Source organism: Gouania willdenowi, chromosome 6, assembly GCF_900634775.1.
Source record: "Gouania willdenowi chromosome 6, fGouWil2.1, whole genome shotgun sequence".
NCBI classification, from domain to species: Eukaryota; Metazoa; Chordata; class Actinopteri; order Blenniiformes; family Gobiesocidae; genus Gouania; species Gouania willdenowi.
Genome location: NC_041049.1, coordinates 16,848,017 through 16,875,048, shown reverse-complemented (window position 1 = coordinate 16,875,048; position 27,032 = coordinate 16,848,017). Strand labels below are relative to the sequence as shown.

Below are 27,032 nucleotides of genomic sequence, written 5' to 3'. Positions count from 1 at the left end.
ATGAAGCTTTGATCCTGTAGCGCCCTCTGGGGGAATTAGGTTTCAAAACACTGTTTTTTCTAAATGACGCAAGCATTCATTTTAGTCTCATTAAAGCATGCCTGGATTATCAGAGCTTCACGCTCACTGCTGTGATTCCACTGAGCATTTATGTATTTCATATTTATAGACCAGAGTGAATTAATAACCCTGGTTAGATGTTTCTGAAACACGTGGCGCCAGAGCGTATGAGTCCAGCCTCATTAGTCCGACCCCTCTGGTGGAGCTTGTGTTAATTTGGGAAATCCCTGCTCCAGTGCGTAATGCATCAAACTGACGTGCGAGTGTGTGTTTAATTGGTGTCGCTCCCTGCAGGTGCCTGTGGGTGATCAGCCTAAGGACATTGAGGTGCAGATAAGAGATCTTATCCTGAAGCACATCTCCAACCCCAACTGCATCATCCTGGCTGTCACAGCAGCCAACACTGACATGGCCACGTCAGAGGCTCTCAAAGTGGCACGAGAGGTCGATCCAGATGGTACGAAGCGAAACCTCCCAATCCCGGGCTGGGATCAATTATTATTGTAATTACCTAATTGGTAATTAATTACAATTCTGACATAATTATGATTGTAATCGTAATTGAAAACATATGTTGCTGTTGTTGAGTTCAGATAATTGACTTTGTAATTGGAATTGGCATGAAAATTCTGTCAAAACTGTCATTTACAATGTAATTAAAATGCAAAACTGGGGAACCATGTTACCGTTATATGGCGTACAACTATTAAAATATGTTTCATATAAAGTTTACCTGTCAGTTCTCTTGAGGATCATTTTACTATTTAAAAAAAAAATTGAATATAGGGCTATACTGACAGAGTCCCACACCATAAATATTAAAACCAATATTTTCATGGATTAGGAAGCCTAACAAGGTAAACAAGAGATGAAAAACAAATTCAATGATAGATAATATTTTTTTTGTGTATTTTACAGCTGATTTAAGACATGGATGAAAACTGACCCGTTATTAGAGATGCTAACCGAAAGCTAACACAGTTTTTTCATTAAATGCTCAGTATTTGTGAATAATTGTAATTGAACTTTAGTAATTTAGAATGTAATTGTAATTGACTTTCAGAGGGAAAACAATCATTTTAATTTTAATCGCAATTGAAAAAATTGCCGGTCAACGTATTTGTAATTGAACAAGGATAATTGAAGATGTAATTGTAATTAACCTGGCCCCAAACCATCCATCAGCCTATGACACGTGGTTTAATTGTGGTTGACAATGCTGATGAATCCCTATCCAGTGACCTGTATTATGATGGCTCTGTGATCAATCAGGCAGGAGGACACTGGCAGTGGTGACCAAGCTGGACCTGATGGACGCTGGTACGGATGCAATGGACGTTCTGATGGGAAGAGTCATTCCAGTCAAACTGGGCCTCATTGGAGTCGTCAACAGGTTCTTATTTATTATCTATAATCCAGTATTTAATTCACAATGGCCATGTTCACACCAGAGCTTTAATTCACATTTGTAAACACCTAATTCCGAATTTGGAATTAAACTTAAATCTGACGTACATGGCTAGTTTATTCAGATTTTAATTCTTCAATCTTGTAAACGTTTAATTCTGCTTTAAATGTATTCCGGTCATTCTGCACATGCTTGTACTGTCGCAATGATGCGTTGGTGACAAAATAATCCAAGATGGCCGACCAGACTCGAGTAGAGACTATTTATTTAATAAGAGCCTTAGAAGACATGGATATAATAAAAAAAAAAGTGAATGTGTGGAAGCATAAACATGCGGACGTTCACACAGACTTATTACACACACACAGACATCGACAAACGGAACAAGCTTCATCAGGGGATCCTCCTCCACTCAGCGTCCTGTAGATGGAGGCAGATCAGCCGTTGCATTAACCGCTGGCTTTCATTGGTCAAAGTATGGCCGTCTATCTCTCTTCTCCTCCTCCATGAACTAAAGTGAAACAGTATGTTATCGTTGAACTGCTGCGTTAAAACCACAATCAAAATTAAAGTGAAAACAGTTCTTATAATGTGGTTTTCTATGTTGTAGCCAAAAAGAAAAGTTTATTCTGTGTTTTTTTGCCAGTATGTGAATACATCACGTTAAGGCTGTACAATTAATCGGAATTCAATTACGACAGAATTTTAATTATTACGCTCAACGATTACAAAAATAGCATAATTGAGAAAAAATGATTATTTAAAAGAAAAAATATGTATACACGTATATATTTTTTTAATTACACGTTTTATTTGCTAAACAAACTTTCACAATTTAGGATATCTACAAAGAATAAAGCTTGGTGCACACAGAAGAAAACACGATTATTAATACTAACGTTGAGTTGTTTAATGCACGCGCGTGCAAGCTCTTCTTTGGGGTTGATGATGAAGACCTCGAACACATCACCTGCAATAAGTGTTTTGTTTTGTGCAAAAGTGAACATATTTGATTTTTGTATTTGACCGATTTTAATTCTGTTTAAAGAATATATTTTACATTGTTTTGTACAAAAAATTCATAACTTTTTGCTTGACAAATAATCCTGATTTCAATTATGTCTAAATTAATTGTGATTATTATTTTGATTATATCGAGCAGCCCTATGTCACGTTGGCTTCTGTCTGAATCAGAACCCGTCCAAACCCCCCAGTTCTAAAGCGGAATAAAGGAGAATAAATGTTTTTCCATGTAAACCTCAATTCGGAATGACTATTTCCATGTAAACACAAAGTTGAATTATTTAATTCCGTATAATTAATTCTGAATGAAAAAACATCATGTAACTGTGGCCAACGAGTTAATTCTATTGTCCTGAGCAATCACCAAATGTTCTGTGAGCAGAAATCAATACAGCACAACCTTTGACTCTTAGTTTTTTGTCGCTGTGTTTGAACCTGCAGGAGCCAGTTGGACATCAACAATAAGAAGTCAGTGGTGGACGCCATCAGAGACGAACACGCCTTCCTGCAGAAGAAATATCCCTCCCTCGCCACCAGGAACGGAACAAAGTACCTGGCAAGAACCTTGAACAGGTAGCAGCCGTTAGCGCTTTGATTAGCAACACAGCACACACCACGCACTCTAGCAAAGTTCACTTTGTCTTCTTTTTTTCTTTTTTTTTAGTAATATGTTACAGTTTCATTTATTCAGACAACTTTTTTATCAGAGACTTTACTTTAACATGTACTTTAATCTCCTGACATGTTTTGACTGCCAACTGTCAGTCTTCCTCAGATCGCTTTGATGTGTCCTTGTGAGTTCTTTCTGAATATATGAAACTTTAACATGTTACATAACACACTCACTCCTACTGTGTGTGTGTCACCATTAGGCAGTGCTGGAGTCTGGTTGCATCGTCATGGATGTTTTTTCGGTTTGGTTTTATTGCTGATAACCTTTCGTCTTTATTCCTGATTTATTATCCCGATATGGATTTGTGCTCCTATTAAGCACAGACAGACATTGTGACACTCTCTGTAGTAAAGTCCATCCATAAATGTATCTTTTAGTATTCTAACATAAGGCTAATGCCAGTGAGTAGTGTAGACCATAGGAATTAATGTTAATAACAATCAATATTCTGACTCAGAATAGAGTTTTTAATAATTAAAGATAAAAAGTAGCATGCATTTCTTATACATTATTAGTGAATTTGGATTGTTTTTGATATGATTTGTATCTTAAACTTCAATTTGGATTTTGGAGAATTTAAGAAAGACTACTTGCACTGCTTTTATTTGTAAGTAGGGGAAATTTTTAACGTTATCCTTGTATAGAGAGTAAAAACCAACATAGGGAAACAAACATATATATATATATATATATATATATCAAGGTATGCAATTATATACACTTCATACAGCGTGGTTCGTTACCTTTTTTTGGTAAATAAAACATTAATTGTTAAATATACTTAAAAATTGATTTATGAAGTGTGTTTTAAAAACAAATGTTTCTTTTAACATCACATCAAACATTATTACGCCTTAAAACAGGGGTGTCAAACTGTTCCCTAGTTTACACTTCTACGTATACATAAAATACAAAATAAGTGAGAAACTGACCATATCCAAGCAATAAGTGACAGATATCAGTCCCAACAGCCTCTTAACTTTAAATTTCCTGGATTTTGTGACCAATTTCTATTTAATTAAGGGAAATGTAATAATATGAGGGAAAGTGAAGGATTTTGTGACAATTTTGAGTTTTATCAACAGTTTAACGTAAAAATTACTGCCATCATGTGATATCAGTAAAACTGAGCACCTGCAAATATTTTTTGTTTTCATTTACACAATGATTCATGTTTTCTCTGTCACTTTTATTTTGTCCTGTGGGCTGATTTGGATGCTCTGAAGAGCCAGATTTGAGTTTGACGTGTGCTTTAAAATATCATTAAAAACAAGACGTAGATAAATAATTTAGGATATTTAGCATATTTGCGAAATGACTGGTTAGGCTAAACTTTTTCTGTTTGATATAATCTGAGCCTGAAGAATCCGTTTTGGGTTTGAGGTGCTGACTGTTTTTGTGCCGAGACCTGATGGGTGAGTTTAAAGCATATGCAGTGCATTTTGAAATGGAAAGGGAAAATAAATGAGCTGCTCTGAAGGAGCTCAGCTCAGCACTGTACTGGGAAATAAAGAGTAATACCTCAGGCAGCTGCTCTGCTCTGCTGTGTGATTTCCTTTGGTTTCACACATTTTTCACAGCGACACGAAGACGGGCTGGATTGCAGCGTCATTAAAAAGTGCTTTGCTTAAAGTTGGTGCTTAATACAGCAAGGGCGGCAGACGCAACACAAACGGGTAAAAGAGCAGAAAGGAATATTTAGATTTAAAATGTGATGCTTTTCTGCTTCTCTGCAAAGGAATTAGGTTTTACTGATGGTGAGAACGAGGGTTGGGGTCAATTATAATTGTAATCGCAATTGCAAAATTATTTTGCGATTGTAATCATAATTGAATTGTACTTAAGATCAGATAATTTACTTTGTAATTGTAATTGACATAAAACCGGGGGAACCTTGTTACAGTTCTATGGCTTACACGTGCATAGATAACAATTATTAAAATATTTTTCATATCTCAATAAAAAAAGACAACACACGGAAAACCCCAAAACACCTGAAAAATAGTGCAATGAAGATAAAATAAACATTACATTACATTCTAATTAGAGTTAAGATAGAATGTATTTCAATAGGGACGATACAGAGTAACAATAGTGTGAATATAACTGATGTTTTGTACAAATAGTTTATAGCTTTTCCTAAATTCCATCTTTTCTCTTTATTTGGGCTTTAACAAAATACATTATAATTGATATCGTAAAATGTAAATGTGAAAATGCTAAAACTATAGCATACAAACACAAAAGCACATACAGTCATCACAACAGGCCTATAAATACTTATAAAATATAAAATACAAACTACATGAGATCATCAGTAAAGCAACACTATATAAATAAAAAGTTAGTAAAATTGTAATCAAACTTTAGTAATTGAGAAAATAATTGTAGTTGATTTTAAGGGGTAAGATAATAATTGTAATTTGATTTTAATTGGAAAAAATGATAGTCACCGTAATGGTAATTAAATTGTGTATTTCCGTTTGTGGGGTGGTTTTGTGCAAACAATTAATATGAATATAAAATGCAGTTACATTTTTTTTTACAAAAGATATATCTAATGTACTTAAAGCAATAAAGAAGGAGAAAGTAAATCTCACAGATGTTGATGGTGCCCGTGCATTATGTTTGTTATTATTCTGTTTTTTTTAATAGCTTGATTGGAGTATTTATTTGTATTGTCCATTTAGTTAATTTCATTACATTTTGCAGTTGTTAATGGTGAAGAACGGGGGTAAGACTTGACAAGCCTTAGGCTTCTTCCTATCCCTTGTCAAACGAATCAAATGTATTACATTAAAATTACCTTTTTTATTTTTTATTTGTTTATTCGTTTTTGATTTCATCCATTTTTTTGTTTGTTCGAAATAAATTCCTAAAAAAAAAGTAATTGAAAATGGATAATTCAAGTTGTAATTGTAACTGAAAACTGTAATTGACCCCAACCCTGCTACGAACCCAAATCTGAGTGTAATGTGATGGTTGTAGGATGAATAAATGTGTGTCACACTGTGCACCATGTGTTGAAGGTCAGGAGCAGCTCTTTTATTAATCCCAGGTATGAGAGGATGTGCCATTTCAAAGCCAGCACTTTGCCCTTTGCTGTCCTAATGTCAGGCTATTGATGCATCACATCCGGGACTGCCTGCCCGAGCTCAAGACACGGATCAACGTGCTGGCGGCCCAGTACCAGTCCCTGCTCAGCAGCTACGGTGAGCCCGTGGAGGACCAGAGCGCCACTCTGCTGCAGCTGATCACCAAGTTCGCCACAGAGTACTGCAACACCATAGAGGGCACGGCCAAGTACATCGAGACGGCTGAGCTGTGAGTAATACAGGGTTTCCACGTATTCTTAAAAAGTCTTAAAAGGCTTTAAATTCATTAATCTAAAAATAAGGCCTTAATTGTCATTAAAATGTTTTAAAGCAATGTTTCAAAAGTCTTACATTTAAACGCATAATAAGTATGATTTTATGATTGTAATTAGTCTCACATTTCAAAATAAACGGTGACATTAATTAAAAAAAAAAAAATAAAATTATAAAACAACTTGGGAAAATGTAAATTGCTTGTTGTTTTATAGATTTCTGGCATTTTTTTTGTCATCTTGTGTTTTTGGAGTGATTATGATTATTTTAGTCTTGTTTTTTTTGTGTGTGTATTTTACTGTCATTTTGTGTAATTTTGGGTGTTTACTTTAATGGCCACCAGTTGTACGTCTGCACTAGACACAAGAATAAATTACCCTAACCCAATGTAATTGATGTAGCATTTTTTTTACCCCCCGATTATGTTTACTGTGAAGTTGGTCTTAAATTTCATTTCAAATGGCAACAAAAAGTTTTAAATTTGACCAAAGCTGTAGGAACCCTGTAATAACCGTGGCTCCTCCCAGGCTCCACCACATGGGGGCGCTGTTGTTTCAGAGCAGGAAAAAATAACCAGCCTGCGTTTCATCATTTCACATGATCCATTTTGAGAGTTTGTGCACGCACACGTCTGTATGAAGGAAGAGCTGTGGCAGGATCAGAGGCCAGCAGGTTCAGATCTGTGCTAATATCCCCCCCGCTGCTGTTTTTTTTTTTTTCTTCCCAGATGTGGCGGAGCCAGAATTTGTTACATATTCCACGAGACTTTTGGCAGAACGCTGGAGTCGGTGGATCCACTGGGAGGACTGAGCACCATAGATATCCTCACAGCCATAAGGAACGCTACAGTGAGTGCAGCAGCATCAAACGTGCCACAGGGACTCATCCTGCTTTGCAACCTGTTAACCCATGGTTTTCAACCTTGGGGTCGGGACCCTATGTGGGGTCGCCGGAAATTTCTGAAAAATAGATTTTTAAAATTACAATTTTTGTTATTTTCTTTTCTCACCTCCAAGGTCAACACTACATGTAGTGCAATTTTTTTTCGACAGCAATGCATGTTTTATTATTGCAATTAAATTAATTTATTTTATAGCATAATTGTAACCATCAGCCCCGCACAAGGAAAAACTTTATTAAAGGGAGAATATGAAACGAGAGAGCACCTAGGTGAGGGGGGGAGGGAACAGGGAAGAGGGAGTCAGGGTATGACAATGGAAGGGGTGCAGAAAAGTCGACTATTTTTACATTTTAACAGCAAGTTTTGATTTAGTTTCAGTCCTAGTCCTTTGACAGAAATGCAGCTTAGTTTTAGTCATAATTTAGTCATCAGGACTATTTCACTTATATTCTAGTTTTTGTCAACTAAACAACATATGACTACATCTGTTACAGATATTGTCGACTAAAATATAAAGCATCATTTGTGACAAAATTACAGTTTAGTTTTTATTAGACGACGAAAATACTTATTTTGATACAGGTTTCGTCAACATGTTTTTTTTTTTTTTTTTTTAAATGAGTCATAGTCTAGTTATTGTCAAAAACTGAGTGGTTGAAAACTATAGCCCATTCGCAGGGGATTAGTTTTACTTAGGTAATAAATAAATAAATGACCCCTCAACGTCTGCTTTTTATGTGGCGCATTTGCACGAGATAACTGAAGCCTGAGATTTTGCTGAAATTTACAGACATCTGGAAACGTGAAACAATGTGTGAGTTGATGTTAAAACAGCTTTGCAGGCTTTTGACCACAGCTCGGTGCTGTGTTACTGCTAGTGCTAGCTGTATCAAATAGAAGGCTACAAACAGAAAAAAAAAAAGATTCTTACCGCACAGTTGCTGTACGTTACGGGCCGATAAGGTTTTCTAAACACTCCATTGCAGCCTCCATTGTCCGCCAAAAGTAAATAAACATGCATCCCGGTGTCACGGTCTGTGTTTACCTCATACTGAGATTGATTATGAGCATATATACGCTCATGCAACACTAACCTTAGCACTAACCTAATCCAATTAACTAATAAAACACGTGTCCATTCACTTTGAAAACAAAAATAAACAAAACTGAATTATATATATATTTTTTTTAGCAAAAACTCATTTTCCGGTAGTGTGCGTGCGCATATATGCTCATAATCGATCTCAGTACGAGGTAAACACAGACATCGGAAACAACACAACAGATCCCGCCCATTTCTGTCCAAATCACAGAGAGGCCTATTGGCATTGGATCAGTATTATCACAGGACCTCAGAATTCAGCAAAATATAGTAGGTAGTTTGTGGGGGAATTTTTACTTTACAAATTACTGACATGGCTGCATGGGATTAACATCACAGACATTCTCCGCAATTATCACAAATCACATGTGGTCCCAGGGTAAAACTAATCCTGTGCGAATAGTGTTTTAGATGAAAACTTTTAGTCGACTAAATTAACAGTGCTTTACCCTTTACCCACAGTTCCATGTCTTACACATACGTAGTTAACAATAGTTAAATTATGTTGCATATCAAGTTTACCTGTCGCTTTTCTCGAGGATCATTTTACCATTTCAAAAAACATTTAAATCGAAGGCTATACTGGCAGAAAAAAGTTTCAGACGCCCACACCCAAAACATGAATCTATGTTTTTATGGATTAGGAAGTCTAACAATGTAACCAAGAGATGAGAATCTAATTGGATGACTGATAATATTTTGTCAAAACCGACCCGTTATCATAAAGAGATGCTAACAGAAAGCTAACACAAGAGAAAGGTTAAGTTTTATGGGCTTATTTATTTTGGGCTCAGTAATTGGGATTCATTGTAATTAAACTTCAGTAATTGAGAATGTAATTGCAGTTGACTTTAAGGGGAAAATAAATAATTGTAATTGGAAAAAGATTTGGGTCATCATAATCATAATTGTGAGAACAATAAAATAATTGTGCAAAATCCTAGTGATTTTCTATGATAGTTATATGAAGACCTAAAATCATATTTTCCCCCAAAATGTCAAATAATGCTTTACAAATGAACTTTAAATCATTTTTACTGTGTTAACCTGATTTACCTTTACCCCCCCCCACCCATACATTAGGGCCCGCGCCCCTCCCTGTTTGTGCCTGAGATTTCCTTTGAGCTGCTGGTGAAGAAGCAGGTGAAACGCCTGGAGGAGCCCAGTCTGCGCTGTGTGGAGCTGGTCCACGAGGAGATGCAGAGGATCATCCAGCACTGCAGCAACTATAGCACACAGGTAGCAAACACTTGTGTGTGTGTGTGTGTGTGTGTGTGTGTGTGTGTGTGTGTGTGTGCGTGTGCGTGTGCGTGTGCGCGTGCGCGTGTGCGTGCGCGTGCGCGTGTGCGTGTAATCGCTTCTAAATTCATGCGCACCAGGCTATCAAATGCGTACCCTGCGCCTGCACTTCTGATCTACATTTCCCATAGACTTGGAATGGGTACATGGGCACAAGTCACGTCCGCATGTGTGCTCGCAGATGTGTTAACGTGTTAACACATCTGTGCATAGACATTAAAGCCTCTGTTAGGTGCACATCCAGGTGTGGCGTAGGTGTGCAAACATGAATATATCAGTCACACATAGACGCAGGTGTGGTGTGAGTAAAGCTATAGCGATCAGACGTGCTTCACTATGTAGCTCTGTCTACGTGACATGTAAACACTTAGAAAAAAATATTAGGCCCTTACGTGTGCAGGCATATACACGCCACCATTTTGTCCGGTTACAGTCTGTGTCACAACACCCGTCCATAGAGTGGTAGTGACTGAATCAGATCATTGCTGTGGGACAGGATACAACGCTCAACACTCACACACACTTACTGACTTACATGCGTCTGCACGCCTAACAATTTTTTCTCAGTGTTTACATATCACGCAGACGGTGCTACATAGTGAAGCGCACCTGTTTGATATACCTTCACTCACGCCACACCTGCCACTACACCTAACTACGTAAACTGGGTAAGTTTAGTGAAAGTGAGGCAGGCAGGTACGCGTGCGTTAGACTGGTGCGCATTAATTTAGAAGCGATCCACCCCCCATCACGTGTGTGTGCGTTTGCATGCTCAACAGCCCATGTTAGCACCAGTTAATATCCTCTATATTTGATTGCACAGGAGCTGCAGAGATTCCCCAAGCTTCACGAAGCCATAGTTGAAGTGGTCACCTCCCTCCTGAGGAAGAGGCTGCCCATCACTAACGAGATGGTACAAAAACCAGGTCCACGTCCTTCTCACAAGCCACACCACAGTTTGATTATTGAAAATGTCCTCTCTATTTTTTTTATTTTTTGTCCTGAAAGGTTCACAATTTGGTGGCAATCGAGCTGGCCTACATCAATACGAAGCACCCAGACTTTGCAGATGCCTGCGGGGTCATGAATAACAATATAGAGGTGTGTGTTCACAACAAAATACACAAGCCTTATCTGGCAGCGTAAATAAAAACAAGGACTCAAGGCACCACTTTCACAGTAACAGCTGTGCATACAAGCAAACACAGTGCCAAGATGCCCTCACATAGTCCTCATATGCAACATTAGATAAAAGAATATAATCACTGTTTATTTTGGATTGTGCATAATAAAGTGGATTGTAACTGGAATATTCACAGTTAATTTTCTTTCTTTCTTTCTTTCTTTCTTTCTTTCTTTCTTTCTTTCTTTCTTTCTTTCTTTCTTTCTTTCTTTCTTTTTTTCTTTCTTTCTTTCTTTCTTTTTTTCTTTCTTTCTTTCTTTCTCTTGGTTCTAGTTAATATATATATATATATATATATATATATATATATTATGATGTGCTCATCAATAATGAGTGAATAAAACCAAATCACATGCACTGTTTTCCTATTTAGACTTTAAAGAATTTTTGTGGACTTTTAATATTTAATATTTTTATATGCATAGGAGCAGCGGAGAAACAGGATGAGAGAGCTGCCCACATCTGTATCCAGAGATAAGGTACAACGCTAAAATAATGTTGTTTCAAAGATGCTGACTAATGATTAGTGGCAGTGGAGTGTCACAGGAGGAGGGATTCACTTAGTTTAAATCCTGGATGGATTTAATCTCATTTTTTTCACACTTTCCAGCATATTCGAAAGCAGTGGTTTCCAACCTTTTTTGGGTCGTGACTCCATTTTGATATCACAAATTTTTGCTGATGTCAGAGACTTTTTTTTTGGTAAAATTACTTTTTGTGTCATGTTTGTGATACAGTATTACGAGTTGCACTATAGTGATAAGATAAGTTTATACTGCATTTGTTTTTTAACTAGATTTATATTTGAGGAAGTGAAAATATAGAATACAATTGTTTGAGATTGTGTGATGGAGTTTTAATTTGAAAGAAAAAATAATAATAAATGATTATTTTTATTATTATTTAATCAACTATTATTTAATTTTTCTACTGTTTTTTTTTTTTAAACTATATTTATATTTGAGGAAGTGAAAGTATTTAATACAGTTGTTTTAGATTGTTTGATGGTGTTTTGATTTAAAAAAAGAATTAAAAAAATACAAAATGATTGTTTTTATTATTTAATTAACTATTTAATTTTTCTACTGTATTTTTTTAACTACATTTATATTTGAGGAAGTGAAAGTATAGAATATGGTTGTTTGAGATTGTGTGATGGTGTTTTAAAATACAGAAATATAATTTAAATCAATTACTAGACATTTCAGCCAACCCCATTTGATCCGGGCGACACCATGGGTCATGACCCCAAGGTTGAAAAACACAGTTCTAAAGGCGTCCTCTTCTTTTCTGTTCTGTTCTTAGTGCGTTACTCTCTCTCTCTCTCTCTCTCCATCCCTGCTGTCCTCTCTCTGCTAGTCTATTGGCTTAAACCCAACGGGCCCAACTGGGCTTTCTGGCGAGTTCCCTGCGTCTGGATTTGACATGGATGGTGCCAAGGTGGGCACGTAGACAGCTCGCTGGCTGTCTAGCATGGATGAATGGATGACTAGATGATGAATGAATGCATGGATGGATGAGTTAAAGCATGAGCTTCTGGCATGCACTCTGCTCGGGGTTTGCTCGCCTTTCTCAGCCTCTGTGGACCTACTCTCACACTCCTGTTGTTCCTGATGTGTGTTTTTCCCCAAAGCAATCCTTTCCTTTCCTTCTCTTCCCTCCCACTTTAACACAATGGATGCTGTTCTACAACGCTCTAAGAATTGTGCAGAGGGGAGTAATAACGCCGGTGCGCTCCATCTTCCATGTGGCTGGCATGGCTCCAGGGTAGCAATAGCTGTCCCTTTGCACATTTAAGTCTGTAGTTGTTTTGTTATGTTTGCTCGTACAGACTGTTACCTATTAGACAGATCTGCTCTTCAGCTGATTTGTAACATGGAGGAAACAGTCCAAATGGAAGCAATGCACTATTCTATTGACTTTAGTTCTATTTACTTTGTAAAAACATCATGAATCAGAAGCTTTTTAAAGCCTGGTTTTTGTGATTGTGTTTTTATAGAGTGGTAAAGTCCACCGACTCCACCCCAAACAGCACACACTGCTTCATATTTGTAGTTTGACACCAGCCTCCCTCTCTCATAGATTGCCATCAACAGATGATCTAAGACGTTTCAACTAATTTAAATATTTAAGATCTTTGTAGTAGAAATGAACTATATGACTACCTGTACTAGTCTTGTATGTCAGTGATTCTCAAAAATGTTTGACAGAAGTACCCCCATTCTCATATTTCTGATTCCAAGTACCCCCTTTGTCCGACTACAACATTTTGCTCAGAATACTGTTTTTAAAAACAACAACGATAGAGCACAATGATGGAATTAATGAGTGATAACACATTTTAAAGAATCCAACTTTGTAAACAAGTGGAATGAAACAGTATTTATGTATTTCCTGCTTTTTACTAAATAGATTTATTTCTATAATGTACCCGCCTGGTGTGAAACCGAGACTGATTCTTTTACCAAAAATACATCTTTTAGAATTCTCATATTTTTAATGCTTTTATTTAGATTTTCCCCCCCTCTCAAGTACCCCCTATAGTGCCATCGCATACCCCCATTTGAGAAACACTTATATATAACATAGAATGTGTTTAATTTATTACCAACAAACAAAATATGTGCACATTCATAGGAGAAATGATCAAAACATTTTTTTGCGCAATTTTCTATCCATTGAGACAACCATCACACTTAACAGTGATACAGCAGTGCATCAGGTCCAGTATCATTTACTGTACATGCAACGTACATTTGTGTTATTGGTGCATTTGTCCCTATATTTAGTTATACACTTTTGTAACGATGCAACTTCAATAATTTAATTAAAATTCACAAACCCCTAAGCTTATGGCTCAAAGTTTGAGAACCTATAACCCAGTGGTTCCCAAACTTTTTTGGGTGGTGACCCCATTTTTGTATCACATATTTCTAGCGACCCCAGATACATTTTCTCTCTAGAATTAGTTTTTGATCATGTTTCTTATACAGGATTTATTATTAGTGGACAAAGATGCACAATATGATCCAGCTCAGATAGTTATTCTGCATTTTATTTGAACTAGAATTATATTTATGAAAGTGAAAGTATATATTACTTGTGTATAAGATTGCTTGTGGTAAATAATTATAATTAAATAATACTTTATTAATAATATATAAATATATTATATTAATCAGTATATTTTTTATAAACATTCCATTCGACCCCACATGGGGTCACAATAGGGCTGGGCAATATGGATCAAAACTCATATCTCACTATTTTTTCTCAAAATGGTGATATACAATATAAATCTCCATTATTATAATTCAAATAAAGTCTTACCAGAAAAACAATTTTTTTTAAATTTATTTATTTATTTTTTTTAACACATTTATTAACTAACAGCTGCCTATGTGCCACTTTTGGCTTTTTCTCCTGTAAGGGACAGCATGTGTGAGTGAGTTCTTTTATGTGGTTTTTTTTTAGGGGAAGTTCTGGGTTATTCCCAAAATAAGTATTTTAAAACAGTATAAGCTATAATATATATATACATGTGGTAATTTTCATTATAGCCAAAATAGAAATCTCGATATTTTGCCCAGCCCTAGGTCCCAACCCCAAGGATGAACAGCGCTCTAATCTAAGATAAAGGCACTGCTAAACATATTTAAGGCCTCTGGTCATGTTAATAATTAATTTGAAATATAAAAGTATTTGTCTAATGTTGTTCGTTATTCGTGTTCCTTAAAAAGTGATTGAAAAGCCTGCTTTGCATTGAAAGCGTTGGTAGAGAGAGACCTGCTGTTGATGCACTTTATCTCCAGTTGTGTCTCATTGTAGAGCTGTGACATCACACTGTCTTTCAGGCCATCACCTTGGTAGCTACTTTTGTTGTTGTCCCTCATTAAATCTTCTTGCACAGCTGTTTCTGTTTGACTTTACGACCATGTGTCCCACGTTACAAATTAACGATCATCACCTGTTTGCTATAAATGATCCACTGGAATGCTTCAAAATCTATGGGTGTGTCCGAATAGTCCCTCCTGTCTCTTTTCCTATCCACTTTTCATTAACCCCTGGAAGTTTTAAAGTGGTGGCCATGATAAGGAGCGTTCCAATTCTCTAAAAGTTAAGGAAAAGGTCCTTTTTAACCTACTTTAGCCTAGAAAACACTGATGCATCCTTTACCAAAGAAGACCAGATAATGCTGTCCCACAATTCCTTGCGGTGACAACATTTAAAGGGACCCGCTTATCTGAGCGTTCACAGAAACTCGCGATGACTAAAAACGGAGCACTCAGTCGTTCAAGAAAAAGGGATCAGTGACATCTTCAGCCACATATTGTTTTATTCAACATATTTATTTCACCTAGGAATGCTTTGTGTAGTTGTACATGTGTATGCCTACAACGTTATGTAGGTCTATATCTTGCATAAATGTAATAATTTCATAAAATCATACTTATTTTGGCTTAATGTTGATTTCTGGATGGAAGGTGAGTGTGAGCAACTATTCTCAATGTGACGTTCTTTTTAGTTTTTATTTTTTTGTTCCTCGTAGCCTGTTTTCCTTTAATTTATATTCAAACCTATATTTCAGATTATATCAGCTGTTAGAGGCACAGGAGAAAGTGTTATAAATGTGCTTTTAGTAGTACATTTTTGGAAATTTGTGTTTTTTTTTCACGACGGCAGACGTCACTAACCTTCACCGCAATCAGATTATTACGTCACCTTGTGGAAGTGTGTCTGATTGTCAAAACAATTGTGATGGGCTTTTCCTAACTCCTTTAGGAAGCCTCCTAAAACCTTTCCTTAACCCTGTGACTAGAGCTGCAACTAACGATTATTTTGGTGGTCAACTAATCTATCAATAACTTTTTTGATTAATCGACTAATCACTATAATTTTTATTTAGAAGCACATATTTTTGAATTGCTATTTTAACCCATCTGCTTAAATCCTCACACCTGTGAAAGTGACCATGTTGTACTCTGACAGCATGTTTAAACCAACTAAAGAGTTGCTTTTACTTAAAGCATAAAAAAGAACCACCTTATTCAAAGGTTGGCATTATTTAAGTCAAACTAAGATTAACAAGCCAACTTGGCTAAAGGAAACTTTAAGGTTATTATTATTATTATTATTATTATTTTAAATTAAAGTGCAGAACAACATGTTTGGGTGTGAGGCTGGCTCTCTTCTTTGAAGCGATGATTCCAGCAGCAGAGAAAAGACACTCAGATGGTGTAGAGGTATCTGGAATGCATAGGTATGACTTGGCCAATGATGCAATGGTTGGATATTTAGCCTCATTCACCTTCCATCAAGTAAGGAGACTCTCAGCCTTTGAAAGATGCTGCACTCTGAAGTACATCAGGACCTGCCACATGAAACAGATAAGAATAAGAAATCTGGACTTTGAGGCCAAAGTTTGGATGTTTTTTTTTTAACATTGACCCTCTCCCCTGGAGTCAGAAATGTCAGTTTTCTGAAGCGTGGGTCTAATGCAGCAGCAATGATGGGCTATCACAAGTGACCGTGACAATGTCAGCTTGTAGTGATCTCCTCCAAAGCAACTTCCTGAAAAGTCTGCACAGGAGTTGCATCACATGTGTTCTGAGTGGACTTCAAAAGCCCTTTGACCAGAGGAGGCAGAGCTGACACTGTCAGATACCTTCCACCACTCAAGTAGACTGTGGCATCATAAAGAATTGAAGGACTTTAGCTAGTTCCTCTAGCAGGGCCCACTGATCTGCTATCAGGTCATCCACGGGGATAAGGAGAAGTGGATAGGAAAGGAAGCAGCCCAAGGCTCTGCCAATGTGGATCAGTAAGAATTTGTGGTGGTTGAAAGGAAATATAGATTGAGTTGGGTTTTTTTTTTCACTTTTAAAGAATGCAAATTGTTTAAAAGATAGGCATAATTCGTAATTGCATAAAAGCATTCTTTGTTTAATGTATTTCTTTCACCCCAGCAAAAAACCAAAAATGCACAGTCAGGCCTCTCCGCTTATACCTGCCTGTTTAGCTTTTATTATTGCATATGAATAAGTCAGTGTTTATGTCACCCGTCCTAATCGTGTTAACCAAATCATCCCCAATGCTAAACTCTCCCTAAAAGCTGTGTTTGTGTGTATCTGCCTTCATCCTATGTGTGTTCCAGGCATCAGCAGCAGGTCCTCAGGGGGAGCAGGACGGTACCGGCAACTGGAGAGGGATGCTGAAGAAGGGTGAAGAAGCTCCAGGCTCCGGGCCAGGGAGTCCCCTTAAAGGAGCCGTCAACCTGCTGGATGTGGTAACCAAACGCCGGCTACTTTAGCACCGTGCTACCACAATGCAAACAATAGCTAGGTTTTAATTTCCCGTTTCTCCATCCAGCCCGTGCCCGTTGCCAGGAAACTGTCGTCACGTGAACAGCGGGACTGTGAGGTCATAGAGAGACTCATCAAGTCGTACTTTCTGATCGTTCGCAAGAACATCCAAGACAGGTAGAGTCAGCGATCGTGTTTCTACGAAGCCATTGAAACAAGGTTAAAATCTGTCACAGATTTAATAATCTGCAATTTTCCCACATAGTTCAGATTAGTACAACTATGCAGTTTTACAGATTAGACCTAACTTGGTGTAAATATTACAAAATCAGGGCAGGTATTAGATGAAAATCTATTACTGCAGTGGTTCCCAACCTGTTTTAGATCGGGACCCCATGTTGATATCACAAATTTCTGGCGACCCCCAGAAAACGAGAATTAGTTTTTGATCAAATTTTTTATAGTGTTTTATACAAATACAGAGTAGCCAGGATTAGTGCGCTAGCTCATCTATTTTTATACTGCATTTTATTTGAGAAAGTGAAAGTATAGAATAGTTGTTATAGATTGTGTTGTGTTTCATTTTGAAAAAGAATAATATTTAGAATAAATTAAAAATATATATTTAATCGATAGTTGTAAAAAAAAAAAAAAAAAAACAATTACTAGACATTTCAGGCGACCCCCACACGGGGTCACGATCCCTACTTTTTGTAGTGTTGACCTTTGACAACATGTGCAGACAAGTTAAAAAGAAAAAAATGCTGTTACATTGGTTGAACTAGTATTTGTTGGGGAGAAATTCAGTTTTTTTCCCCTGTAATTTTGAAAATTCTGCCATTATGAATTTAGTTACTGTAATTTTCAACTCCTTCCTTGGCAAAATAAAGGAAGTATTTTGCATAGTGGACGTGATCCACTTAGTTTCTGTCTGAATTTGTAGATTAATGCTCAAACAGTAGCTCTGCAGGAAAAACAACAGGGGTTCATTAAGTTACCTTTATTGGTAAATAAAAGTGTTTAACTCCCATTCCTCTCGATTAGCAGCACCGTTAGCAGTGAATCAATGCTTAGCTTGGAGGTGGTAATTTAATTTAGTCGTGTTATATTTACCTTGTATTTCACTGCCTAGTCTTGTCGACTGAGCTTTAATGACACTATTTTTTTTTAAAGCAAACAATGATATTAAAAAGCCAGCGTTTGTGTTTATTATTGCGTGTTTCAGCAGGAAATGAGCATCTGAGCAGAATCGACTTCAGCAGACAAACTATGGCGTTTTAAACACTTACGATCATTTGTTTGTTGAAACTTCCCTGGTTTTACCATCAGAGCAGTCCGTCATTCATTCAGGCCCCAGTCCTTGTGCAACAGAAACCAGCAGTTATTTACACAACCCCCTCCACAGAAAAAAAACAACAATCAGCTAATCCCACACACATCCACTAATAAGCTTGTAAAAGCTGTCTCTGGTAAACATATGATCATTCATGGAAGCCATTTTGTGCCCTTTCATAAGCTTTATTAGTTTAGGAACTGATGAGTCAGCACCACAGGTGAAGGCCAGATAGATTTTTGTTACCAACAACAAAAAAACAACACATCTTTTCTTTTCTTTGCTGTTTGTAGCTGGTTTTACACCTCTGTGTAGTTATAATATTTCCTGCTGGGCTAAACTGAACCACAGGTTTTGGCTGATCTGCCACCATCTCTATTCGTATGATTCCCATACGGACAACCCTCGGTGCTATTGGTACGTTTACCGAAGTAGCGTCTTAGGTTTACGGTTAGGTTTAGTCTTAGTCACGTGACCTAAACTGGCCAATGAGGGGCACTGTGTACGGATAGAAAGTCGGTATATGGATACGGCAACCGTACAGATAGCTACTGCCATTTTAAAAAAAAATGCCTTAATTATGGGTGTGGCTCCTGGAGCAGTTAAGACGCACGCAGAGTATACTTTGAAATCTAGAACAATCTATGCTTTATTATCTACCTCTATTCACTATTCTTTCAATCCAACCTACTCGCCACAGATTGCAGAGTCCACAGGTGATTGTTTTCATAAGAGGGGCGGGGCTAACATTGATGTGAGGGTCCTGTACTATGAAGCTAGATAAGTATATCTGGGATATCTCTCTGTTGGCAGGCTTCACCTAACCAAACATTCTGTGGCAGAGAGCACCTGTCCTACAAAGATGGATATAAACACGTTGATTTCAGCCTGGCTATGTGTGTGCTCCAGTGATGGGGGTGGAGATTGCAGCGTCAGACCATTCACAAACACAGAGATACTGTGCAGACTTGCAGTATGTCCCAATTGAGGAATAATTCTTTAAATATATGAAGAATTCAAAGCAATAATTCAGACCAAAAACAACGCTGTTGCTGCAGTAAAAGTTGGACGGAATGACTATTAATGCTTAAATTAGTGAGATTATACAATATTAATTCATGGGAGAATTAACGGGCACTGATCAGTTTCACTTTATTAAGGCACATGACCTTGTCTGTGGCTCTGATGCTACTTTCATACAACTCAGCGTACATCATAAGGTGGACAATATTTATATTTTATACAGCCTGTTTTATCTCACTGTCTAAATATTCTCTCTCCTGTCAGCGTCACATCAGATCCACACAGAGACGTTTCCTCACAATGATCCTCCTTTTATTGGGCAGGTCGTTTTTCAAGAGAACTGATTGGTCAGGAGGCGGGGCTTTAGTGCTCGCTCGGATCTTATCCACATCATAACCTACTCCTGACTGAGTTAGCTGTTCAGCCTAAGTTACCATGGTGATTTAGCCCTGTAAAAAGTTAACCAGTGTCGTAGGATGGGACACACGGAATAAATCCTGGAAGTTAGTGCAATAAGAGGAAATCCAGCTTTGTAGTACAGGCCTGAGATGAACCAAAATGTAACAACACCCATTCTCAGCCATGAACAAAATTCAATTGTAATTGCCAGGTTTCAACCCATAGAGGGCAGTCACGTCTGACATTTCTGCAACAAAATACTTTGACTAAAATGTCAAGAGTTTTACTAGAATCAATCAACAACACGACTTCATACCCAAATACATGTGTTTTTTCAGCAGTTTAGTTACTCTTTGAACAGCTCAATATTTCACCAGTCTGGACATGTAGCCCACGACCCATGTCCTGTCTTCTTGTTTTGCTCAGCTCTTTTTCTGTCTCCCACAGTGTGCCAAAGGCAGTGATGCACTTCCTGGTCAACCATGTGAAGGACAGTCTTCAGAGTGAGCTGGTGGGCCAGCTGTATAAATCAGGCCTCCTCAACGATCTGCTAACAGAGTCAGAAGACATGGCTCAGCGACGCCAGGAGGCTGCTGACATGCTGCAGGTAGGACGTGAGAGGCTTCCCCAGGCGGCTTCAGGCCTCATTCAACGTGTGTGTGTGTGTGTTCTCCTTTTGTTCACAGGCGTTGCAGAAAGCCAGTCAGGTGATCGCAGAGATCAGAGAAACACACATGTGGTGAAAAACGCACGGCTACACACTCTCATCACGTCTGAGCTCACATGTACAAACGTTGTGCCCTGTACAGCTAGCCATCACCTAGAGCCACATGAACAAAATATGTGCTAATAAAGCTATTCATGAAGCCATGAGCTGTCTCTGCTAATGGACACACACTGTTTGCTTAAAGCTAGGGGTTTAGACGCTCTAGCTGATGGTGAAAGTACCGGTAAATGAATCTCATTTGTTCTGTTTTGTGGCCAATCGGTTTACCAAACCAGAAACGGACGTTTTGATGCATTTCTGACTCTAGAGAAAAAGGTTGTGGCTTTAGGTGGATAATAATAATTACCAACCAACAATAGTGTTCTACCTTTGAAGCCGTAGCTGTCACAATCCATGGCTTTCATTTTTTTTGCACTGCATCGTTCTGTCCTCGCACTGTAAACGCCATCCCATTATTTATTAAAGTGTTATTTAAAGTGTGGATGTTGTCCTGAGTCCTACGAGCAGGTGGAGTTTACAATCATGTGAACCTAATGCTACGCTGTGCGGTCACTGTGATGTATCTGGTTCCCATCAACAAAGAATAAAGAGAGGTACTGTATTGCCATGGAAGTGCTTTGGACTCTTGATTTAATGGAGTGTGAGTGTGAAGAAAAGGAAGGAAGTCAAGTTTCTTTGATGAAATCATGAAAAATAAAAAGTGTCACGCAGAGGATTGAATGTGCGTTTATTGTTTACAGACGTAGATGTACGGAGCCGATTCCTCCTTCCACACGAACAGGTGTCGTTTCCACCTCCGTTTATCTCACCCTGCCTTTGGCCTTTCCTCTTCCTTTGGCACTGTGGGGTCACACATACAGAAATTTATTTATTTCAAAATGAAAAAAAAAAAAAATGATGGTGAGCATTTACTTACTTACTATAAATAAATAAACATTATTTAAAAAAAGACTAATTCTAGTTTTTCTTTAATCACATGAAAAGTTATGACGATAATCTGACAGCAGTGGTGCCAGGATTATGGTCTATATATATATATATATAATAAAATATGAAGCTAAACTTGAAAATAATTATTTTAGTAATATTAGCATACTTCAAACTGCCTTTTATTTTATAAACAACATTTTTTTTGTATTTAGTTTTTGAATTATGTTCCATTTGCTGACTTTTTTATTGTATTATACTTTAGTGCTGTTTTATTCTACTTTTATTTAAAACTTCTGTTTATGTTACCTACTGTATGTGTTTTACTTTAATTGTTATTTCTCGCCCAAAAATGTTGACTGTAGGAGAATATTTTTCTATTTCCTCAGTGGGATTAGAATCAGAAAAGCTTTACTCACCAAGTACAGTTTAAAAACAAAATAAGGATTTTAACTTAGTGGATGGTGCAAAAAATACTATAATAGTGATAAATATAGAGGTGATTTTGTCTTTGTTTCTGTTGTTTTTATGTCTAGCACTTTGAGCTGCTTTTTTCTACTTTAAACATGTTTCGCCAATAGATTTGTATTTGTAGATTAGTTGAAATATCTTGGATTGGGCAATAGTGATATATATTTAAAAGGTATAACTAAGAATTCAGTATTGCTTGTGTAAAATCTCTCTAAAACATGCTGTCAGTAGAATAACACAAAGCAAAGAAACAAGCTAGCACACATTTGCTTCTTCCCCACATTGTTCTTACCTTTTATTGTCTGATTTCTGACCTTTGATTATCACGTCCAAACACTTACCAGATCTTACTCGAAACTTACGACCACTTCTTGCAGCCCAGCCTCACGGGAATCGTGAAACTGTCGCATAAATTAATTTACTTTTAGTGCGTGCCGACACGATTTCCTCATATTTTTTTGGTGCTGCTTGGAACAAATTTCAAACTGATGCGTTTCAATTAGAAGTTATTTCCCTTACCGTAACCCTAACCGTACATTTTTTTTAAAATATTGTTTTAATTAAGAATCAGAAATGAGATAAAATCAAACCACTCCTTTGTGCAGTGGCATATTTACTGTCATTCTGATAAAAATTTATGTTTGGACATCGTTATGAGTAGCACTCAACAATTTCCAATTTAAATGCATGAGTTTGAACAACAACAAAAAAATGTGGAAATTGTGCACAAAACGGTTAATGTGACAGTTTCACGATTCCCTGTCGATTACAATCGACTTCTAATTAATATTTGAGCATGTGACCATCGCCGCCTCCTGAAGTTTGGGTTTCCTTTCAGTTATTTCTCGCACCATCACAACATCTGAATTTATTTGGTTTGGTTAAAAAGTGGTGCGTACGTTTGGAAAAAAAGGCTGCAATGCGTCAAAGCACTCGCGTAGTGTTTCATAGCTGTATTAAACAAGTTTCTAAATATGTATTTAAAAAAACCTGATAGCAGCCAGTGCAGTTTCACAAGTTAAACTCACTCAGCCACATGTACCTACTTGATATCAAGTAGCACAAAGTGGATTTTAAAGGCCTTGAGTGTCATAAACAGCTAAAATACTGAGCTAACTGCAGCTTTGTCAAGGCTGTGGGAAAATGGAGTTCTTGACTCCAGAACGAAAACACACGGATGATTGCTTTCAGGAGCAGAGTTTGCACTTTGCTCAGAGCAGAACAATGATTTCCCAAAGGCCCTTGAGGAAATCAAATCTCAGCCACACCTGAGATTTGACAGGAAATCTCAGGTGTGGTTACAGCTTACCTCTGGTTGGCTTTGACACGAGCCTGGAGCAGATTGATCTGTGGGGGACAAACATGGAGGTCTGTGGCTAAACTCTGGGAAAACTGCACAGGAACCCGGATACTGGGATTGTGAATAACTCAAAATACATGACATCACGTGACTCTTGTTTTTCTAGGGCCCTGTTGCAGGTGTGATATCTTCTTCCCTTCATCTGATCTAATCCCAGAAATCCATTAGTGGAGTATGGGTAGATTTTGTCCATAACGTACCAATAAAAAAAAAAAAAGCTTTAATTTCATTCAAGACTATACTATAAAAGTTGCCATTTGTTGCTGGTTTTCTATTTCATATGATGTCTTAAATTTGTTGTCCTAAAAAGCCAACTGACCAAATATAACAGCTGATCAGCTGGTTTCTGTGAATTTGTGGATTACATATTTTAGGGCCTGTACTACGAAGCTGGATTTCCTCTTATCACGCTAACTTCTGGGATTTATTCGGTGTGTCCTGTACGACGACGCTGCGGTAACTAAAGCTGACCACCTATCCTGGTTAGTAACTTAAAGGGCCCATGTTAAACTTAATCAACTTTTCTGTGCTTTAAACATCATAAAGTGCTATATGTGTTTTCTTCATTGATTCCCTCAATCGTTAGTTAGAGGGTGATTTGTTCCTTTCTTACAGCAGGAAGAGCCCAAACACCTCGCTACACTGTGATGACGCATTCCCACTTTGATGACAAATTTGACGTGGCACTGAGCTGGAGAAGCCGCGCCTCCAGGAAGTTGTCTGCCGTGATGGACATGTAAACAGACATGAGTCCTCCTCGCATTGCTATATATGTATTTTCTATAGTCAATGTATGTACCGGTGAACGCCCCGCCCCCACGCTCTGTCTCATGTTTATAAAGCAGCCTGAGGTCGGCTACGTCATTGTGCGGGGCGGAGGAAGTCAGTGTCGCATCTATAGACACGCCCACTCATGAATATGCATAAGTAGGCCACAAATCAGCCTGTTTGTGTAGAGTTGCTCAGAACAGACGAGTTTGGGAAAATGAACCTCAAATACAATTTTTTGGGGTTCTTCGAACAAATGGATGAAATGGGTGAACAATAGCATGATGTGGGACCTTTAAACCTTGTAATGTTGCATTGTTTGAGCATGATGTGCTGTATTGGAAACAAATTCCACCAACTCAATTGTGTGGCCATTAATACATGTTTCTGATTCTGATGTGGTTAAGATCTGTCGACTACAAAAGTCTTGCCTCCTGACGATTCAGTTCTTTTGGAAAATTAGCTGCCCATTGTTAGATGATCCTGGTTGGTGTAGCTCTGACAGCTGAGTTTAGGAAATGGGTAAAAGCAATGCTCACTTAGCGATGACGTCCTTTAGGAAAGATATTGATTTACATCTGATGGACTGATCTACAGTCAGCTAATGAAGCTTGTGTCGGACACTCTCCGTATGCGCAGATGGATCAAGTCATTGATTTTCTTCAATTTATTCATATACACACTATGGTTACGCTGTCTGTATCAGCAGGAACATACTACAGTGAAACAATGTGCTCTCATCGCAGTGTGTCTGAAATCACCTGACTTAAGTGAACGTGTTGATAGCCAGCTTTGTAGTACAGGTGTTTTCTGACAGAGAATGTTTGGTTAGGTGAAGCCCTCTAACGGAGAGATATACTTATCCAGCTTCGTAGTCCAGGCCCTGAAAGCTAACTATAGGATGAGTACCACCTCTGCCAAGGAGGTCATATTTTCACCTGAGTTCATTTCTATGTTTGATTGATTGAGTGTTAGCAGGATTGTCTCAAAAGTTCTCAACAAAATCTTAAACAAAGATAGACAATAAACTGATTCGGGATCAGTTTTTAAAAATTCTCTCATTATTGGCGAAGCTTAAAAAATTCATATCTCGGTTTGTAATTGACTAAACTTTATGAAATTTGACTCAGTTATGTTGGGTCTGTTCCCTTTATTGCCCCACTGAGTTTCATCCATGTCCAATCCACTTTTAGCTTTTTATTGTTGGTTTTCTTGTGCTCTTCAAACTAAAACGCGTCCACATAAAAATGACTTTTGTACGATTACACTCTTTTTTTATCCTCCCATACTTTTCTACACCATATTATCTGGACTTGAGCTATTGTACAAACTTCTTACATCCTTGAAAGTGAAAGAACTCCTAAATCCGGTATGTATCAAGACAAAAACTTCCGATATGTATTTTGATGTATTAAATGTTCAGAAGAGGTGACCTTTACTGGCTAAACTCTTCTACTTACCGTGCTGTCATGAGAACACGTCCCATCTCTCATCAAAGTCAAAATCAAAGCAAAAACTTCAAACTGCATTGGCCTTCTCTGGCACTGCGAGTACTTCCCTGCTGCAGTGATGTGATGTAACCCCGCCTCCTCAATCTCTGGGTTGAACAAGCACATGCTGACCTTTACATAGACACGCACACACCACCTGTTTTACCTCCTGTCGGCTAGTCACTCACACACACAGCCGTCACCTGGCTCTGCGACACTGGCTTTGTGACCTTCTCGACACACTGACAGAAAATCAACCAAGAGGCTCACAGTCCTCTGTCACTGTTACTCACAACTTCTGCTGCTCACTGATTCGGGTTTGAAGTAAACTGATCTGGAAGTGTCATCAATTAGCAAGCATGAGAATCACCACATGATCCAATGGTTCCACATGGAAATATAGTCCATAGAAGTGACACTAAATACTGGGTGGTTTACATAACGTTCAGTCATGAACAATAAACTACTTTGGTAACACTTTACTTGAAGTTTTATATATAAAGGCTGCCATTATTATGACACGGTACACATGTCGTTAGCATGAGTAAGGTGTCATGAAGGTTGTCATTAAGTGTCGTTTGTTACCCTAACCCTAGCTAACCCTTTGTTACCCTAACCCTACCTAACCCTTTGTTACCCTAACCCTTTGTTACCCTAACCCAGGGGTCTGCAACCTGCGGCTCTGGAGCCACATGTGGCTCTTTGACTCTTTTGTAATGGCTCTAGATAGCTTTCAAAAACTTCATAAAATAATTAATTATTATTTCTTACAGAGGGTATTGATGAATAATGACATTAACTTCAAATAAAATTAGGATAAAAACAATTTGTTAACCTAAAAATAAATCACATTGTGCAATAACTTGCACCTGTGGCTAACCTTAAGTTGTAATGAAATCCCTGGTAAGATAACAAAACTAACAAAAAGACTATTCTGGAAGAAAATAGATTGCTTGATATGTTGCAAGAAATTAAATTCATTAACTCATAAAATTATTTGATATTATTTCAACTTTATAGAATTTTATACACTGTATTGTTTGCATTGAGAAGGTTTTTTTTTTTTCCGGCTCCAGAAGGACTTTAATCCTGGTGAGATTGGGCAAAATGGCTCCTTTGAGAGTAAAGGTTGCTGACCCCTGCCCTAACCCTTTGTTACCCTAACCCTAGCTAACCTAACCCTAGCTAACCCTTTGTTACCCTAACCCTAGCTAA

General features: G+C 37.7%; 2 protein-coding genes across 5 annotated transcripts in view; one reads left to right on the top strand and one right to left on the bottom strand.

The window, feature by feature from the left end:
- Nucleotides 1–21,408, top strand: part of LOC114464363 (dynamin-1-like protein) — a 28,112-nt gene extending 6,704 nt beyond the window's left edge. The window contains exons 6-19 of one of the 2 annotated variants that reach the window (XM_028448464.1): nucleotides 355–517; nucleotides 1,333–1,453; nucleotides 2,933–3,064; nucleotides 6,282–6,488; nucleotides 7,260–7,380; nucleotides 9,619–9,774; nucleotides 10,658–10,747; nucleotides 10,843–10,935; nucleotides 11,443–11,496; nucleotides 12,377–12,457; nucleotides 17,172–17,303; nucleotides 17,387–17,496; nucleotides 20,522–20,681; nucleotides 20,761–21,408. In XM_028448464.1, coding sequence (XP_028304265.1) covers nucleotides 355–517; nucleotides 1,333–1,453; nucleotides 2,933–3,064; nucleotides 6,282–6,488; nucleotides 7,260–7,380; nucleotides 9,619–9,774; nucleotides 10,658–10,747; nucleotides 10,843–10,935; nucleotides 11,443–11,496; nucleotides 12,377–12,457; nucleotides 17,172–17,303; nucleotides 17,387–17,496; nucleotides 20,522–20,681; nucleotides 20,761–20,817 — 1,677 coding nt within the window. In that variant the 3' untranslated portion in view covers nucleotides 20,818–21,408. The remainder of the gene's footprint in view (nucleotides 1–354; nucleotides 518–1,332; nucleotides 1,454–2,932; nucleotides 3,065–6,281; nucleotides 6,489–7,259; nucleotides 7,381–9,618; nucleotides 9,775–10,657; nucleotides 10,748–10,842; nucleotides 10,936–11,442; nucleotides 11,497–12,376; nucleotides 12,458–17,171; nucleotides 17,304–17,386; nucleotides 17,497–20,521; nucleotides 20,682–20,760) is intronic. The other variant, XM_028448465.1, reaches the window with a different exon arrangement.
- Nucleotides 18,983–27,032, bottom strand: part of LOC114464364 (troponin T, fast skeletal muscle-like) — a 29,246-nt gene continuing 21,196 nt past the window's right edge. The window contains exons 21-22 of one of the 3 annotated variants that reach the window (XM_028448466.1): nucleotides 26,111–26,151; nucleotides 21,508–21,641 (exon numbers count right to left, since the gene is read on the bottom strand). In XM_028448466.1, coding sequence (XP_028304267.1) covers nucleotides 21,602–21,641; nucleotides 26,111–26,151 — 81 coding nt within the window. In that variant the 3' untranslated portion in view covers nucleotides 21,508–21,601. Of the gene's footprint in view, nucleotides 18,993–21,507; nucleotides 21,642–23,508; nucleotides 23,547–26,110; nucleotides 26,152–27,032 lie in introns of those variants that run through there. The other 2 variants (XM_028448467.1, XM_028448468.1) reach the window with 2 other exon arrangements.